The 18,811-nt window shown below is 30.1% G+C and overlaps 3 protein-coding genes across 3 annotated transcripts; 2 read left to right on the forward strand and 1 right to left on the reverse strand.

The window, feature by feature from the left end:
* Positions 1-4,027: 4,027 nt before the first annotated feature.
* On the reverse strand, positions 4,028-5,567 carry LOC137825637 (uncharacterized protein At5g19025-like). Its single transcript, XM_068631363.1, has one exon. It carries the CDS (start codon positions 4,935-4,937, stop codon positions 4,260-4,262), a length of 678 nt encoding a protein of 225 aa, XP_068487464.1. The 5' UTR covers positions 4,938-5,567; the 3' UTR covers positions 4,028-4,259.
* Positions 5,568-11,264: 5,697 nt separating this feature from the next.
* LOC137825846 (cyclic dof factor 2-like) lies at positions 11,265-15,060 on the forward strand. Its single transcript, XM_068631630.1, has 2 exons — positions 11,265-11,862; positions 13,404-15,060. The coding sequence occupies exons 1-2, from the start codon at positions 11,668-11,670 to the stop codon at positions 14,718-14,720; spliced, it is 1,512 nt and encodes a 503-aa protein (XP_068487731.1). The 5' UTR covers positions 11,265-11,667; the 3' UTR covers positions 14,721-15,060.
* Positions 15,061-16,980: 1,920 nt separating this feature from the next.
* On the forward strand, positions 16,981-18,021 carry LOC137824273 (uncharacterized). The gene is made up of 3 exons (XM_068629838.1): positions 16,981-17,177; positions 17,313-17,374; positions 17,715-18,021. The coding sequence occupies exons 1-3, from the start codon at positions 17,111-17,113 to the stop codon at positions 17,850-17,852; spliced, it is 267 nt and encodes an 88-aa protein (XP_068485939.1). The 5' UTR covers positions 16,981-17,110; the 3' UTR covers positions 17,853-18,021.
* The last annotated feature ends 790 nt before the right edge of the window (positions 18,022-18,811 follow it).

The following is an 18,811-nucleotide window of genomic DNA, read 5'->3' on the forward strand; positions in this document are numbered from 1 at the left end:
ATAAAAGATGAGATTTTTTAATAATTGAATAGCAAAATTGTTGTCAGAAAAAATTGGGACACCTCTACCTTTAATTTAATTAAGTTTGTCATGAATTCATCTTAACCAAATGTGTTGTTGCAGAATAAGTTGTTCTAATATATTTTGCTCCAAGAACAATTGGATTGTTCACAAAATTACTCTTTTACTAAATCTTTCAAGAACTTCTTTAACAAAAATTTTTTGAGAAACATAAATCTCTTCACTAGATTGCAAAACTTCTACTTACAAGAAGTATTTCAATTTTCTTATTACTCATATTGAACTCACACTTCAATCACTATCTTTTCACAATTTCCAGAAAAAACAAGATTATTCACATATAAAATAATAATCAACAATTTACCTCTTTCTTCGGTTAGGAGTAACCAAACATGTTCAAAGTCACACTTCTCAAAGTCTTTTTTTTTTTTTTTAGCACACCCTTAAAACTTGTTTGAGTCCATGGAGTGATTTCTTCACTTTATAAACTATTTCCTAGCACACCCTTAAAACTTGTTTGAGTCCATGGAGTGATTTCTTCACTTTATAAACTATTTCCTCCTCCCATGCCTTCACAAAACAGGTGGCTACTCTACATATACCATTTCACTCAATTCTCCATGTAGAAACACATTATTCATGTCAAGTTGGTATATGGGTCAATTCCTTTGAGCTAATGATGATATGAATGGTATTTCATTTCGCCATAAGTGCATAAACTTTTTTTTAATCAATACTAAACTTATGTGCATACCCATTTGCTACCAACTGTGGCTTGCACATGTCTACCTCACCTTTCTAATTCAGATTTGTTTTAAACACTCATTTGACCTTGATCTTTTCCATTCTAACAGGTAGATTTGTTAGCTCCCATGTTTGGTTCCTTTTGATTGGATCAATCTCTGCCTTCATTGCACTCTGCCATTTGGAATGCCTTACAGTTTCATTAAAATCAACTGCATTTTCATTATTAGTGAATACTGCCATATTTCTCTGGTTTGATTTCTCACCAAGCAATTAGTGCAGACTATTTTAGGATACTAGAATCAACACAATCCTTTTACCATCCTTTTGTATTGTAATATTCTCAACCCTTTGTAACACAAATGTCCATACCTCCAGTGTCACAAATAAGCAAGTTCCTATGAGTTTATTTGAGACTACTGCATAGAACATCCTATTTTTTGACATGTGATTGGATACAATAGCCACACTTTGCATCTACTTTTGCCTCCCTTTCAGGACATTCGTATTGAACATGTCTTAATTGGTAACCCTTGAAGCATTCAATTGTTGCCTTATTAAAGGATATGCAATCTTCAAAGACTTCTCATCTCTCTCCCCTTCTGCATAATATTTTTTGTTCATGAATGAACAACGAGCTTGGAAGAGCATCAATCGTAATTTGGTCAACTTATTTTAATGAATATTTTCAACTTATTTTTTAATAATCAATCATATTTTAATTTTTTAATTAGCCGATAAGACTTTTATCTTACTTATCATTATATAAATCAATAAACTTGAAAAAATAAATAATATGCTAGGAGTTTTATTAATGGATCACAGAATGAATTACATCATTATAATCCTAATCAAATTTGAGGCTAAGGTTAGCTAACAACTATAGTTTTCATACTTCGAACCGTTACAGATAAAATTTGAAGAGGAAGGTAAATTAAAATTTTGACTTTTATTTATAAAAAGAAGAAAATACTCTACAGAAAGAAAATTAAACATCTTTATTTTCTCTTCTTTAAATATTTTAATATATTTTTTCGCTTCTTTTCTATAATCTAATGTAATATAGTACATAACTTCTGACAGTGAATTTATTGATTAGGTATATTACAGTAAGATTTTTTTTATTTAATATTTGATTGCTTAAAAATTATGAGAACTATTAGTTATTAATTTAATTAATATATTTTTAATCAATTTTCAAGTAATCACGAACACATTGATCAGTTTAAATTAAATAAAAAATATATATTTTGTAATATTAGCCTCAACTAACCAACATGTCATTATTTAACTTTCCTTCAATTAATATTTATTATTATTTGTGGCAAATAACCTGTTTGTGCAATTCATAATTTTTTTAATAGGTGTTTCATTAAAACAAAACTTAGATTTACTATTTTTTCTTCATTTAGTTAGATTCATGTCAACAAAAATTCCTTAGAGTAGGTTCTAGTCATGTTTCCTTAATTGTTGTTTTCCTAAAAAAAACACTTAAAATATAATTTTCTCCCTATGTCTCTTTTCACATTCAAAAATCAATTAAATTAATATTAATTACAATTTTTTTGAATAGCCAATTTTAAGTAAGTATTTATATTTTGTTTTCCCCACTACTGAAGGATTCAAATTTTACTTTCTTGGTTTAATTTAACTTTTTTTAACATAAACCCTTCATTACAATTTACGACCTTTTAGTAAAAATACAAGGTTACTGTCACGGCCTCACCTTGAATTCTCACGTCAAAACTTAAGTGCATGCTTTGTTTATGTTGCACCTCCCAACCTCCCTCTCAAAAATCACAGTAACAATTAAAGAACAATGTACTAACTAATATTTACCTGTGAATTATAATTAACAACAAGAAACAAACATGTGAAGCTGTATAAATCAGTGTTATACCATCTTAGATTTGCATAGTATCCATCAAGAACAGAAGAAAATCACTTACGCAATAACATGAATTTGGGGATATTGCAAATGAAAAAAGTCAGTATAATGCTAGCGACATTTGAACATATTATCCCTCCGATTATCCATCAACTACAAAAGACAACCACTTGTGCAATATCATGAGTTTGGGGTTATTAAAAATAAAAATAGCCACTATAATGCTATCTAGTCACATTTGAACCTATTATACTCGGACACGTCTCTTAAATAGTGCGTCCATGTCAAACACGCCACGTATCGGACATAGAAATTCGTAGGACACTCGTAGATCTGTGTATCAATGTCTGTGTCACATTCTATGCTAATACAAACATGACATTTGCTTTGCCACTAACTTTTTGTGGGTAAAAATACCCACAAGAAGTGGAAATATTTGAAGCCAAAGCAAGTATCAATAATGATTAGAAACATTAGAAAGGCTGGTACCAACATATTAGAGAAATAAAACTAAAGGGTAAACTTAGTCCCTCGTGATTTCGTCTAACTTAATGCAATTACAATAGAAGAAAATTAGTCAGAATCAGAACTAGCATTAGACAACCAGTTCAAATGGACTATCCCCATTTCATTGAATCTCCAGTACAGTAAAAGGATGAATTTGGCCTCGCATTTCTAATATACGGTGGAATTAGTTCCTGAAGCTATGTCACGTGTAGCTGACAAGTGAATCAAGACTAATGGAGTTAAGGTTAGAGACTAATTCCACCAATTTTCAAAAATGCAAGGACCAAACTAATTTATTTTTAATGTACAAAAACTAAAACTAATTTCAACGGATAATACTGATATAAGATAGCAAGTATATATGAAGCTAAAAACAGATAGCAAGTATATATGAAGCTAAGAACAGATAGCAAGTATATATGAAGCTAAGAACAGATCACTAGATGCAACAGGATATTACATATTATAAAAGAGAATAGCAATTCAAACAGTAAACCAATGTTTACAGATACTTTATAAAATATGTGTTAACAAGACAACAACTCCAAGAAGAACCCGCCTTCTACGGCAATCAGTACAATTAAACAAGAGAAAGTGCAGATAAATGTATCAATAACAGAGAATATTAAATTTCAGTGAAACCGTTAAGGTTCAAAACAACAACTCCCAAATTATATCTCAACAAGGTTCAATTCAACTGTGCATTCACAAGACCAGAACAACCACTTACTCGATCATAAACTGTAGAAAAAGATTGAAATCATAAAACTTAACATCAACTTTTCACAAAACTGAAAAAACTTAAACCATGAGAAATAATAAAAAAAACAGAAACACAATATTTGGAAGAACAGTGAAGTAATTCAATTCAAATAAAAGGATTCTTATATTCCCAGGTATAAATAACCAAACTGTGTATGATCCATAGTTCCTAACAACTTATTGTCAAGGTGGAGGGGCTTATTCAAAAGACAACCTAATTCTAAATAGAATATGACCAGATAACTATAACCAACTCCTCTGCCCATTTAGGACTTACATACTGTATCCAATTATGCTCTCCTTCCTATTAGACTTTTTGTTTACCCTTTTCTGTATCCTACTTCTTGATCTTTCGATTCTTCTTCGGTCCCGGAACCTCCAACCTACCAACAGAACAGCCACACCTTGCTCTGAGGACAAGGACAGCCCTTCCATTGGGAGGTGCCATCTTCTTGAGCTCGGCCTCGAGTTCGCGGTGGTGATCACAAGGAAGCTTAAAGAACCCCTTCTTAACCGCACCATCCTTAGTCTTAACCGCACCATCCTTAGTCAATGAAGGTGAATTCTTCACACAATCCTCAGTCTCCAATTGAATGTCAAACTCTGCAGCCTTCCTCAGACCCTTGCACTTGGGGTTCCCACACTTCCTTGTGGTGCAAGCCACAAGAACCCAAGTGGTCAATGCAGCAAACGTAACACTAACACCAATGAACATGTAAACCCAAGGAGCAACAGAAACCTCCTCTTTGAACAAATCCACAATCACAACACCAACTTTGACACTCTCACTCGCCACAATTTGGGCGTAGGGGAAGAGCAAGAACCCAAAAGCCGCGACAACCGCCACGAAAATCACGACGTCCACCACCGCCGACCGAGATCGTCGGCACGGCGAAGCCTGAGGGGAGTTCGGGGTTTTCCGGTGCCTCGATTTCGAGCCGAAATCGAGGGAATTCGCCATGGGTTGGCCAAGGGAGGAGTTGCAGAGAGAGATTGAGCTGTGGAAATAGACCATTTCAATCACAACCCTAGAAACCCCCAAATTGAATCAAACCCAGATCAGAAACGACGAATGTAAACGCGACCCACTTCGCCAAAATTGAAAAAGCTGAGAATTTCGGAACGATCCAGAGGATTGGAGATCCGGGGGATGCCCCTGGATGGATCCAAAGCAGCAAAACTTTTAGGGTTTTTTTTTTCTTCAGGTAAATTGCCCAGCTGTGATGTGTGTAATAGTAATAATAATAACAACAACGATAGAAGAAAAATGGATGGAGAAAGGGAAAATGGGAGTGAGAAATGAGAGGGGTAGGAGAGAGGGCATAAGAAGAGGAAGGAAGAAGAGGAAGCGTCACTGCTTCATTGTGTTTCGTTGTTATGACGATGGGAATAGGATGGTATAAATATTATGAATATGAAGGCAGCAGAAGACACGTTCGTTGGTTCTCAAAGGGAAGCGTAGTGGATAGGTTGTTTGTTTTGGTGATGCCACTTCTTTCTTCTTTTCTTTCTCGCAAGCACTTGGAGGGTCAAATCTCAAATGGTCAACGATGGATGATGATGATGATGAATTGGGAAATGGCAAGTAAATTAGTAATTAACATGTTTGGATTTATGCAAAGGACACGCTTTTGTGTTCCACAGTTGTGTGCGTGGGACTGAATGGGCTGTGGTTATAAGGTATGGAATGGGCTTAGGAAAGGAAAGGAAAGAGTTGCATTATGTGTCAATCATTTTGTGGGGTATTTACTTCCTACTCCTATGCCCTTACCAACATAACCATGTCCTTAGTTTGTGAAAAACAAAAACAAAATAAAAAGGGTTTGTCCTATGTATTTGTAAGTATTATCTCATTGTAATTATTCTCTTAAATTATATTACTCTTTGCAAAATCACCGTAAAATTAGTGATATGCAAACTAATATGTCAACCTGTTTTTCATCATTTAGGTAAGGTAGTTCAATTTTTTTAACTTGTTAATGATATTGATTTGGTTTGTCTAACTTGTCAATTCGATGAGTCACAAACTCGTCAACTTGTCTTTTTTTAGTTATGATTTGACAATTTAAAAAAAAAATATTTTTTGAATTAAAATTTATAGTGTTTAATGTTTTATATAGAATTTTATTTACATTATTTTTTTATATATCATTTGATTCATTAAAGTATGAATAATATTTACTTTATTTTGTTAAGTATTAAACTTTCTTTGATTATAATATCAAAGTTTGATTCAATTTTATTTATCTTTCTTGTATTTTTATTATCCAATAAGTGATATCTATAACTACAACTAAATAAATAGATTCAAAACAAACAAAAAATTAAAAAAAAGTAGGGGATTAACTTGTCAATTTACCTTGATGAACGAATTATCAATTTCAACTTGTATAACCTTGACGAGTTAACATGTCCCTTTCCACCCGCTTTGGTGGGTCAATTATCTGTCCCATGTAGAAGATCCAAGATGACATGAAAAATGGCAAAAAAAAAAAAACAGAAAACTAAAATCAAACCACAAATCATAGAGCATAAAATGTTTTTAAAAAAATAACATATGATTTTTACATACGAGAATAAATTTATTAAATTAAAACAAAAATTTCCTATCTTAAATTCATAAATACCATTATGTGTAGACAAATTTACTAACCATTGGCAATCTGATTTTACATACAAATTTCATATTAAAAAATTAGACCCGTTTTATATACCATTGTAGAATAGAAGTAATGTGAGTATAACTTTCAAGGTTGAAGTAAACACTAATCAATTATTGTGAATTGTTATCGAACTTTTTTAGAAAAACTATAAAACCATTAAAAATTATTAAATAAAAAGTTAATTTTAGAAATTTTTTGTTTTCTTTAAAATTTTAATAAAATATATACTTAAAAAATAGAGTTGAATACATCACAATAGATTATTTACAATACACTACACGAAAATCACAAAATAGAAACCAATTTTAGAGAACAAAAATAATTAGTTGTTATAGTGACTAAATTAGAGATAGACTAAATAAATTTTTGGTTTCTAAGTTAGTTTATATTATTGTTAAATGATTTCTAAATTGATATCTAATTGGCAACCAATGTTTTTGCTACCAAATTTAGAATCTAAATAATTGGTAGTTAAAACTTTGGTTGCTAATTAGATATCAATTTACAAATCATTTAACAATAATAAAAACTAATTTAGAAACCATTTTTTTTTAGTTTCTAGTTAACAATAATTTTTTAATAGTATTAGTTTAATAATTTTCTTTAATAATATTAATTATTATATTTATTAAATATGGTAAACTGTTACAAATACATTAATAAATTTATTAAATGTATAACTTTTTCATCATTAATTTAAATATAATATGTCATTAAATTAAAATTAATTATTTTAAAACTTTATGCATATATGTATGTAATAATATTAATTATATGTATCTTTAAATAAAATATGAAAGTAAAAATTGAACAATAAATATCAATAAATGCTATAATAATAATATTAATTTTTATAATAATAATAATAATAGTAATAATAATAATAGTTATGTATATATATATATATATGAGACTTAAATATGTAATAGCTATTAATAAAAACTTAATAGCAATTACATTTAATCAAATTTAATTAACTTTATTATATTTAGTCAACAAGTAAATACTTCACAATAACAGTATTTCTCACTCAGATATTATTGTAGTAGATAACAATTTTGTACATACATAAATATTTTTAAAAATAATACTAATAATTATATTTATTATATAATATTAATTTAAATATTACTAAATTACTTTTCACCATAGTTTCTATATTTTAAATACACTATTTAATAAAAATCAATTATTTAAAACATGATTCGTTTGTGTATATTAATATTAATAAAAAATTGAAATTGAAATACTAAATAATATACCAATTAATACTAGTTTATTAAAAAATATCTTATCCATTTCAATGTAATTTCAAATATCTACTTAGAAATGTATAATTTAAAATCTTATTGTTTTGATTAGTGCATTCTTCGATTTCAAGCACATGTACTTCAATTAAAAAAAATTATAATGAGAAGAGAGAGCATCGAGTTCAAAGAAAAATCACTATCCAATTTTTTTTTTAAAAATCAAATGCGACAAAAGAAAAATAACAATATAAAAATTTAGATAAAAATAAAAAAGAAAGAAATAAATAAAAACTTGAAACGAACAAAAAAAATAAAATTGTTCTTACTAAAAAATAATATTAGCATTAATAATATAATTATTCAAATATATAATTCTATAATTAAATATAATCTAATGAATAATTTGAATAACTCATAATTGAGTGCATAAAACTATGACTCATATTTAATAGCTAATAATTAGTAAGAAGTAATTTCTAATTCAAGATTAACATATTTTTTAGTTTAAACTCTAAACTGTAAATTATACTTATTTCATCTTATTATAAGGAATAATTTTATAAAATATTAATGTTTTTTTTTTAATTTTACTATGTCGCATTATATTATTGGAAAAAATATATATATTCTTAGAATAGAAAAATACTTTTTTTATTTTATGGATTATAGTTTTAAATTTTATCTCTTGTCTTCGTATTTAGGTGTGAGAAGGTTCTAAGACCAAAATCTTAAATTTATTACTCTTTTTATAATCCTTGCAATAAAAATATCTTAATTTCCTAGAATTAGTTTATGTTTTTGTTACTTTTTTTAGTCTAGTTTTTTTAATGCTAGACTGATAAGGTTGTATTTTCTATTAAATTGAAATTCTCTTTTGTTTTTATCTTGGATTTTCAAATTCAAGTGATAATTTTTTTTTAGTTCTTTAACTTCCCTATATTGTATTACTTAGTATCTCCATTTTAAAGTTTTATATTTGTTGTTTTTCTTTTTTTTCTATGGTTTTGTCCTCAATCTATAAAATGGGTTTCATTATTACTATTGGTTAAAAAATGGAAAAAATGGTTGGAGTTGAAAGATCACATAAATTTTGAAGGTTCCCATCACCAAGAACCTTTTGTCTTTTCCCTTTTTATTCTCTTTAAAGTCCTTTCAATTTTCAGGACCACTTCAATTAATTCACTTAAATAGAGAAATTTAATAAATAGAGAAAACACTATGCAAATAAATTACTTGGTAAAGTCTAAAAAAATACAAATAAATAAAATAACCTAATAGAAATTTATTTTTTCTATTTTTTATTAAAAATAATAAATCGTTGAAGCGAAACACGGTATCAAAATCTTAATACCGTGCTTAGATAGATAATTTCATAATTTCTTTGTCCAATATTAAAATGAAAATTCTATTTAATATTCGCAGAGAAGTTCAAATTCAAATTGTGAAAATTAATGTTAAGAAAAATTTGCCATGAAGAGAAAAATATTCTATTTTATTAATTACTGCACCTACTTTTTTGTTTGATTTATATCTAAGATAAAGTAGCTTAAGGTATTATTTATTTATTCTTTTAAGACAAAGGTATATCTAATTGAGTCCATCATATACTTTTGTTTTTATTTAGCAGAATAAATATTAGCCTTTGGTTTATTCTACAAAAACCAATATCAATCACATTAAGTAATAAGCCACACTTTCTCATACATCATTGAAATCCACATAACAAGACCCTCTCTTACACCCCTACTTCTTGCACCTCCTTTCAGCCCTGAGCACAACCCTGGGTTGACACTCCAGGAAAACAGTTTCTTCCTGCACCTCCATTGTTCTTCACTCACCTCCATAAATTTTCATATTTTCAAAAAATATTTTTCTCTAATATTTCGGATAACATAATCCAAAAAACTTTTTTCAAATTCGTAATTAGTTTCTGAATTTTGAAAGTCTTTTTTTTTCAAATGCATGATTTGGTTCTGGATTACATAATTCATAAGTATTTTTTAGCTTCCAAATTATATAATTTAAAAGTCTTTTTTTAAATATATGTCTGAATTATATAATTCGAAAACTACTTTATAAAAATGATAAAAAAAAATAAAAAGATATTTTCAAATTTTTGTATGAAATTAACGAAGAATATACGAAGATGCAGGAAGAAAAATTCTGATACGAAAGAGGATTGGAAACATTTTATTTTCACTCTCTTTGGTCACCCCATCATGATACGTTTTGATAATAACTTAGTGGAGAAAAGTTTCTTTGACATGTGAAGAGTGAAAAAATATAAAATAATATAATAATATTTTAAATTAAAAAATAAATAAAAGTGAATAATATATTAATTTATTAATGTGTGAAATGTATGTTTTTATCTTTTGACAAGTATTATAACATTATGAGAGTTACTCAAAGTCAAAATTGGACATTGCCACTTTTAGTCTCTTTCTTTTTCCTTAAGACTTAATTAACTATTTTTTAATTGAGTTTAACAGCTGCATATTGTCAATATAAAAACTTTTATATTGCCTATTAATCAATAATTACGTTTATGTGACTTTTAAGGTTATTATTACAAAAGAAAACATAATTATCATATATACTAATTTATATTTGAACAACAATATAAAAACTACTTTACATTTTTTATTCAGTGTGATTACTTATCTTTTTATTGAATTGAGAAGAAATTGAATAAAGAAAAAAAAGATAATAGAAGATAAATTATTTGAATTAAGAAAAGAACATCAAAAGTTTGTAGTGGATTTAGTTAATGTAATAAAATATTTTTTTTATATTAATATTTTTATAAAAATAATTTAGTTAAAAATTAATTTTAAAAAATACACATTAGAATTAAAATATATTTTAAATTAAAATTAAAAAAACTGTAAAATGTTAATAAATAAATAAAAAATCTATTTCAAAATAAAAACACATATCAATATAAGTTAAGTCAATCATTTAAAGTAAACAAATTTAATATTTAATATATTTTTTTCATAAATTCAGATTTTAAATTTGAGATAAGAGTGTTGATATGTTGACAACTTTGTACCAACTTACAATTAATTTTCTTTTTACCGAAATGCATCAATTTTGAAACTACATTACCAAGTTATAAAATGATGTTTGTTTGTGGTCAGAGATCGTCTAACTTAAATATATACAACTGACTTATAAGTTGAGATTTGCACCTATCTGTAAAAATTTATTATCTCTATTTGATATATGAGATAACATTTTTCTTCCATGTCCACATTTTTTTAAAATTAATTTATAAAGATTATACAAAAGAAGAGAAGTGGTAGTTATCTTATAAGATAAGTGCAACTTGTGTAGAACTTTTGAGTCTTTAGAGTGTGCATTAAAATAGAGAGTTATTGATTGGGAGAAGTTGAAAAGCAAGTAAAGTAAAGTAAAGTAAAGTAAAGAAATATGTGTTGGTGGAAACTAGGATTGGACAGACACACATGGTCATAGATACCCAAACGTGTGTGTGTGTACATTTGGTTAAGCAAATCAGAAAGGGAAAAGAAAGAAAGGAAAGGAGAGAGAAAAAAGAGAAGCAAAAAGTAAGAAAAAGAAAGATCTTTTTAAGGCCACAAAGAAGCTTGTGGCTGAAATTGCAGGTAGCTTCTGATGTGGCACTCCTACCTGCTTCACCGGATCAACAACAAAACGCACAATCAACCACACTCTCACACAACGTGTCACACCCATTCTCTCTCTCTCTACACTTTTTCCCTTTCTCTCTCCACCCTTTTACAGTTTCTATTTTTTTTCCCCTTTCAGACAAATACAAAAATAAAAGATTCTATTTTTATTAGCAGAAATGTCGGAGGCAAAAGACCCGACGATCAAGCTCTTCGGGAAGACGATCCCCTTGTCAGAGATTACCACTGGATCCGCCGGAGCTCCGGCTTCTTCTTCCGGTGACGTTGTTGATGAGAGTGTTGAGCAGAGCCATGCTTCTTCCTCCAACTCCTCGAGGGAGTCTCATACGCGAGAGGAAGGTGTTGTTGACAAGGTATGAGATTTTGGGGTTTGGGAATTTTTTATTTTGAGCCTCACCCTTTATTTGAAATGTTGAAAGAATTAATGGGTTGGTATTGGTTTGGCTCGGGCATTGAAGATTCCGTTGACTTGGTTTTCTGGCTTGTGTTGTAGTTTCTGAAGTTTTGTTGTGTTATTGTTGTTTTTTTCGTGGATTTCAGTGTTCAATTGGGTTTTTTGGGGTTTGTTTCAATCTGGGGAGTGATTTGGTGGTTTGTTTCAAATTTTCAATCCCCATTCAGTGGTTCTACTGTTGTTTTTTACTTACTGAAGCTTGATTTTTTGGTGGTTCAAGAGAATTTTGGTCCATGTTCGGATTGGTTTATTTTGTGTTTGAAACGAGAAAGTGAAAGTTTTGAAAAAAAAGAAGAAGCAACGATTGATTTTATATGAGATGGACATTTCGATTTGTTCTTCAGTTGTTTGGTTAGTCTGACACTGCCAGGTTCTGAGATGGAATATGGATTTAGCCATATTTGAGAAATCAGTCTCTTGTGTGCTTTCTAAATTTCAAAACCTTGTTAAACTCATGCTTTACAATACCGAAATTATTCTTTCTTTATATATCTGTGTGACAATAAATCATTCATTTGCATTGGATTCTTTTGGTTCTTCTTACTTGGTTATGACAGCATGTTTGTGAAAAGTATTTTTCTATTTGACTTCTGAGATTTGTATGGGTTTTGAAAAATCGATAAGAAGTATTGAAATAGCCTTGGTACCATCATGAGGTACCATCATGACTCATGAGTGAATTTCCTATGTTTTTCTGTCTTTGATTTCATTGTTTATTTCACATTTTTTTACATCCATGGTTAGGTTTGTCTTATTTGAAATTTCTGTTCTGTTCTGTCTCACAAAAGGTGAACAACGAGTGGTCTCCTCAGGATTTCCGTACCTTGTTTTTTTTTTCTGCAATTTTCAACTTTGAAATTTTCAGTCATACTCTTTTTCTCTCGGTTTGAGCCAGCATTAGATGATTATATTTCCAGCATCAACCTTTTTAAGAAAATTGAATAAAATGTTTGATTTGCGTATAGAATACGTAAAAATGGATTTTGACAGTTGATGTTGCTCCATGGATTCCATACAGCTGATGGGAAAATGAGGCCAGAGATATATGTAGTGAAATATAATATATTGCTGGAGCTACGATTCTGTAGTAACTTCCATGGTGTGTTTTTTATGCAATGCTGCTCGAATTTTGTTTTCTTCCAATGAAGTAGATTTCCATGCAATGTTTTCTTCTAATGAAATAGCTTTCCATGCAAGGTTGTCTTCTAATGCAGTGCTCCTCTAATGTGTATAGTTACATCTATATTTTCTAAAGTCTTTTTAATTTGTGGAATAAGTAAGTTTTAGTTTTTAATGTTCAATATGTTTGTCTTGGGAAGGTTGTATTTACTTGCAGGAGGCACATATTTGTTTGTGTTGTGATATCTTTTTGATAGTATATATTGTTCTGCTAAAATTTAGAGAATAGCAATATACTCAGTAGGGTTTTCATGAATCCAGGACTCACTGGGAGAAAAAACACCTGATAATAAGAAGGAAGATAGAGCCCCAACCCAATCATTAGAAGAGGTCAACAATCTAGATACCACCTCTGGAACCTGTGAAGAATCCAATGCTCTACCCATTGACAAGGAGACCACTACTTTAAGAACTTCAAAAACTGAAGAAGAACTAAGTGAGACAAGTAAATCACAGGACAAGAACCTCAAAAAACCAGACAAAATACTTCCTTGTCCCCGCTGTAATAGTATGGATACAAAGTTCTGCTACTATAATAACTACAATGTCAACCAACCCCGTCACTTCTGCAAGAATTGCCAGAGATACTGGACTGCTGGGGGGACTATGAGGAATGTTCCTGTAGGTGCTGGTCGCAGGAAGAACAAGAGCTCGACTTCTCACTACCGCCAGATAACTGTTCCTGATGCTGCACTCCAGAATCCTCAAATTGACTTGCCAAATGGAGCGTATCATCCTTCCTTGAAATGCAATGGGGCAGTCCTTACATTTGGATCTGATACACCCTTGTGTGAATCGATGACATCGGTTTTGAACCTTGCTGATAAAACCGTGCACAACTATCCCAGAAATGGATTTCATAAACCTGAAGAACTAAAAATTCCTGTTCCACATGCCAGTGGAGAAAAAAGGGATGATCAATCCAATAAATCTTCAGTTACCTCCACAAAGTCAGCGGAAGGTGCAAGCACCAATGGAGCCCAAGAACAAGCTATGCCGAACTCTCATTCTTTCCCACCACAGGTTCCCTACTTTACTGGTAACTCTTGGCCTATTCCATGGAATCCAGTGCAGTGGAGTTCTCCAGTACCGCCGCCTGCCTTTTGTCACCCCGGATTCACGGTGCCATTCTATCCCGCAGCAGCTTATTGGGGTTGTGCTGTGTCTGGTGCGTGGAACATCCCATGGATAGCACAACCGTCCTCACCCAAGGGTGCAACTTCTAACTCTGGCCCTAACTCACCAACCTTGGGTAAACATTCAAGGGAAGACAACATTCTGAAATCAAATGAATCTGGTGGTGGTGAGGATGGACACAACAAAGAAAACAACAAAGAGAAGTGCCTGTGGGTTCCAAAAACTCTAAGGATTGATGACTCGGGAGATGCAGCAAAAAGCACTATATGGACAACACTGGGGATTAGAAATGACAAGGTTGACTCAGTTCCTAGGGAAACACTCTTCAAAGGCTTCCCTTCAAAGCTTGATGAGAAAAACCATTCAATGCAAGCCTCGCCAGTGTTGCAGGCCAATCCGGCTGCATTGTCAAGGTCACTTAACTTTCATGAGACCTCATAGCCATGTAGCTCATATAAATTAGCAATTGTGTTTTTAGGTGCAGCAAACTGATTTGGCAGTGTTGTTCAACCGGTTCTGAGGGAAACACAAATTGTAAAGCCGCATTGGTTCACCATCCTTGTGTAAGAAGAGTTAGTTCTGTTGTCAGCCAACTGAAGGAACAGCAAGATGGTTCTTCATGCCTTTCCTTAGGTGACATCTAGGCAGTTTTACCCTCTTCCTTTTATTTAAATGGTTTTCTTAGTTCATGTGTATATATATAAGTACATAGTATAGTGAGCTTGTTTTCCTTGACCTTATATGTGGATAAATAAGAATAAGAATGGGAGTTCAAATTGAACTTTTTGTTCTGGTTTCTTTCTTTGAGAATGTAACCTTGATGCTTTTCATTGACTTTTGTTCATAATCCACATATTATTATCATTGAATGAGAGGTTCGTTTCTATGACAGAAAATCTGATTGTTACATAAAGAAATTCACTTCATGTAGTAAAATTTTACTGACAGAAAAAGGGAAATAACTAGATAGTCTCTGAATCAGTACTCTGACTTGAGTTTTATGGGTCCAACTTCCTTTCAATAAAAGACTACCTCCAAAGACTAATCATAAAACCTCCTTGCATAACATTTTATTTTTATTTACGAGTTTAGATGTTGTGATGAAGGTCACCTTAAAGGTGCAGAACTCATCCCTCACCACGAGCACAACATTCAATGCTCAACAACATGATCTCTTAGTACACTTTGTCATACACATAGGAATAGAAATGAAGTCAAATTGAATAAATTCTTCAATAAGTGATTAAAGAAAAAAAATGAAGTTAAAAAACATCATCACCCTTCCAACCTTTACAACAACCTTGTTAATTATTATTAATTTTTATTTCTAAATTAAATTTTAATGTCTTTTTAATATAAATTATTGTTTTGTTTATAAAAATAAAATCAAAGTAAAAAATATTATATTACCAATAATTCAATATTAAAACAATACACATGCTCTCTTGTTCAATGTTATATAACAATGAAGAAAAGTTATAATTATATAAATTTTAAAATAAAACATCAAATAAAATAAGAATGTTTTATTTAAAAATAGAGATGAATATAATATAGATAAACTAAGTATTATTCATACCTCATTAATTTAGACATTCTTAGTTGCTATAGACACAGATTTAAATAATATTCATAGTTATTTTTATAACTTAGAAGATATAAATACTGAATAAATGTAAAAAAGAAGAGTAACTTTTGTTAGTGGAAGAATAAGGTAGTGTATAGAAAGTGAATCCCATTTGGGCCAAAATGTGAAGGCCATATTTTATTCTAACTTTTGTTAGTGGAAAAACCCTTTATTTATTGCCTACAAAAAGTAGTCCATTCTTATGCATTATCTAAATGCAAATCTCCATTAAATTTAATGGTTTTAAGGATTCCAAACTCAACTAAATTATATTTCTTTATTATTTATAAACTTATTTATTAAAAAGTATGGTAAAGGAACTTAGAAGAAGCTAACTTTTAAAAGTTCTTCAAAGTTGTCTCATTGGAATCATAGTATCTGGTGCAAGATTCAAGCATGGCTTCAGATGCCCTTCACTGGTGAACATTTGACACCATGTCCCTTTTATTTACACATTGATCCTGATTGTGCTTTAGTTTAGTTTATGATGTATTTATTGTAAAGACTAATTTTAACATTGGAAAATAAAGTTTCGAGTTATTTATATTTTTGTGAAGAAAATATTTATGATGATAATATTGTTAATTTATTATTTATTTATAGAGATCAATTTTATTAATATAATAAAATTTCATTTAGTCTTTTTTTAGAATTTTTTTTTATTAATAAGTATAAGTTTTTTATATACCGTTTTGATAATATATAGATTTTGGTGTAATTTTCATATTTACTTGTATTTTTTTTATAATAATAATTTTTTTCATGTGATGACAGATAATTGTTATTTTTTTTTAGTCTAAATAAGATATCAAGTTTCATATTAACAAGATAATTTTATAAAAAAATAAAAAATATATATTTTCTCAGCAAATAATCAAAATTAATACATCATAACAGTTGAATCCATGTTAGTAATAAAAATTATATGTAAATAATAAATAGAAGCCGCGTAAATAGCGTAATTCACAGTTACTGTACATTTGTTTTTAGCATTTTTTTTTCTTTTCCAGTTTTTGCAATTTTACCATTTTTGCATTTATAAGAAAGTGAAGAAAAGAAACAGAGTTTCGTAAGTCTTAAGTATGGTTGGATCTCACCCTAACCCAAAGTCGGTTCCTTCGCTCATATTTATGCTCTGCACTCTCACACACACTCACCTTTTCCACTCTCTCTCTCTCTCTCTCTCTCTCTCCATAAACAATTCATGCCTCACTCACGTTTTCTCATGCTTCTTCTTCTTTCTTCCCTTCTCTTTCTCTCCTTTGGTTACGGTATGCCATTTCTAACTCTCCACCATTGTTAAAATCAAATTACCATTTCTTTTCCTTTCTATTATGGGTTTCGCTTTTGTCCTTTGTTTCGTTCAATGGTTGTTCTCATGTTTTTGTTCTTTTGTGAATTTTAAGGATTCGGCCGGGTGGCAATGATGGAGACTCGCCAGATACAGACGCTTCCTTCATCATCACCGGTTTGTTTCTTTAACCTTTTCTGTTCTTTTTCCTGTTTTGTACTGTTAAAACTCTCAGAATTATCACTCTTCACAATTAAGTTTTATGAGATGTTTTGTTATCATGGTATCTTTTTAAAGAACAATTTATTGCTTATTATTTTACTATTATTTTAGAAATCGAATTATATTTTTTTTAGCGGATCAGGTTAAAACAATATCAAAATGTGAAAATGATCATCTGTGATGAAATGGAGAATTGATTAAAATTTTGAAATTGTTGTTACTTTTGATGGTTTTGTTTTGGGGTTATGGAGAAGAGTGTTAAATAGGAATCTGTGTGTTTGGCTTTTGGCTTCAGGATTTTCGCATTCGTAAAATAGTTAAGTATGAGATTGAAGATTATGCTGATCCACAGCCAAATATCAATCCCAAGAATGGGTATATTTTCACGCCTCCTTCACCGACTCCAACTCCAACACATCCTCCAAAACCTTAAATGGAAGAACAATACAACAACACTTCAACCACTGGTTTATGTTTTTCATAGAATTAGGATTTTGGTAACTGTGTTCCTGTTCTTTTTACCCCTTTCATTTTTCATGTTTTCGAAATGGAAAATTGTGAATTATGCTAATAAATAAAGTGTTAAATGTTTCATCACTGTCTATCAACATATGCACAATGTTTAACTAAGTGTTTTTGGTATGTTTTGATTATATTTATAACTAAGCATGGATCAATTATGAGTTCTTGCCAACTTATGTTTAGTATGAGAGTGGTAATAAAATATAAAAGAACACATGGAACCCTTTCTTCCATGAAGTATATGAATGACAAAAGACATGTAAATTAATAGTTGACTTAATTGTCTCTATCGATGCATGATTAGCCAAATTTGAAGCTAATCACAGTGCTGTTAATTATCTTCACGTGCAATCTGGGGTACTGTGACCAGATATATCAAACTAATAACATAAAATTGAATTTCTCCTTCTCTTTTTTTTTATGTTAATTTATACACTAAAATAAGAAACTTCTAACAAGCGATTCATTAGTGGGGTGGGGGAACACCCAATAGTTTGTCGGTGTTATTTTCTCTTCACTTGCCAAATGCAATTTCACCTAACAATAGCTGAATTTTTTATGTAAAAAAAAATATTTCCAAATTACTTGTTGTTTAGAACGTGCTGGGTGATTGATATATGCTTCCGCTGTTAAATATCTATTTTAAAAAAATTATTAGTAATTTTTTATGACTTGTTTTTCTTTAAAAATGACATTTTTAGGTGATAAAAATGGAAAACATTTAAATGGTCCATTAAGTAGTTTAATTTAATGTCAAAAAATGAAGGATGGTATAACCAATTTGGTAATGGTCAAATTACTATAATGGAATTTGGTAAAGGGATAGGTTTAATTACCTAACCACAATGTTTTACTAGTTTTATGTTTGGG

The sequence above is a fragment of the Phaseolus vulgaris genome, chromosome 8 (genome assembly GCF_000499845.2).
Source record: "Phaseolus vulgaris cultivar G19833 chromosome 8, P. vulgaris v2.0, whole genome shotgun sequence".
Lineage (NCBI taxonomy): Eukaryota > Viridiplantae > Streptophyta > Magnoliopsida > Fabales > Fabaceae > Phaseolus > Phaseolus vulgaris.

Coding starts and splice junctions, on each gene's coding strand:
- LOC137824273 (XM_068629838.1), top strand. CDS start 17,111: ATGCCTCACTCACGTTTTCTCATGCTTCTTCTTCTTTCTTCCCTTCTC. Junction 17,178..17,312: donor CTTTCTCTCCTTTGGTTACG/GTATGCCATTTC, acceptor GTGAATTTTAAG/GATTCGGCCGGGTGGCAATG. Junction 17,375..17,714: donor CGCTTCCTTCATCATCACCG/GTTTGTTTCTTT, acceptor TTTTGGCTTCAG/GATTTTCGCATTCGTAAAAT.
- LOC137825846 (XM_068631630.1), top strand. CDS start 11,668: ATGTCGGAGGCAAAAGACCCGACGATCAAGCTCTTCGGGAAGACGATC. Junction 11,863..13,403: donor AGGAAGGTGTTGTTGACAAG/GTATGAGATTTT, acceptor TCATGAATCCAG/GACTCACTGGGAGAAAAAAC.
- LOC137825637 (XM_068631363.1), bottom strand. CDS start 4,937: ATGGTCTATTTCCACAGCTCAATCTCTCTCTGCAACTCCTCCCTTGGC.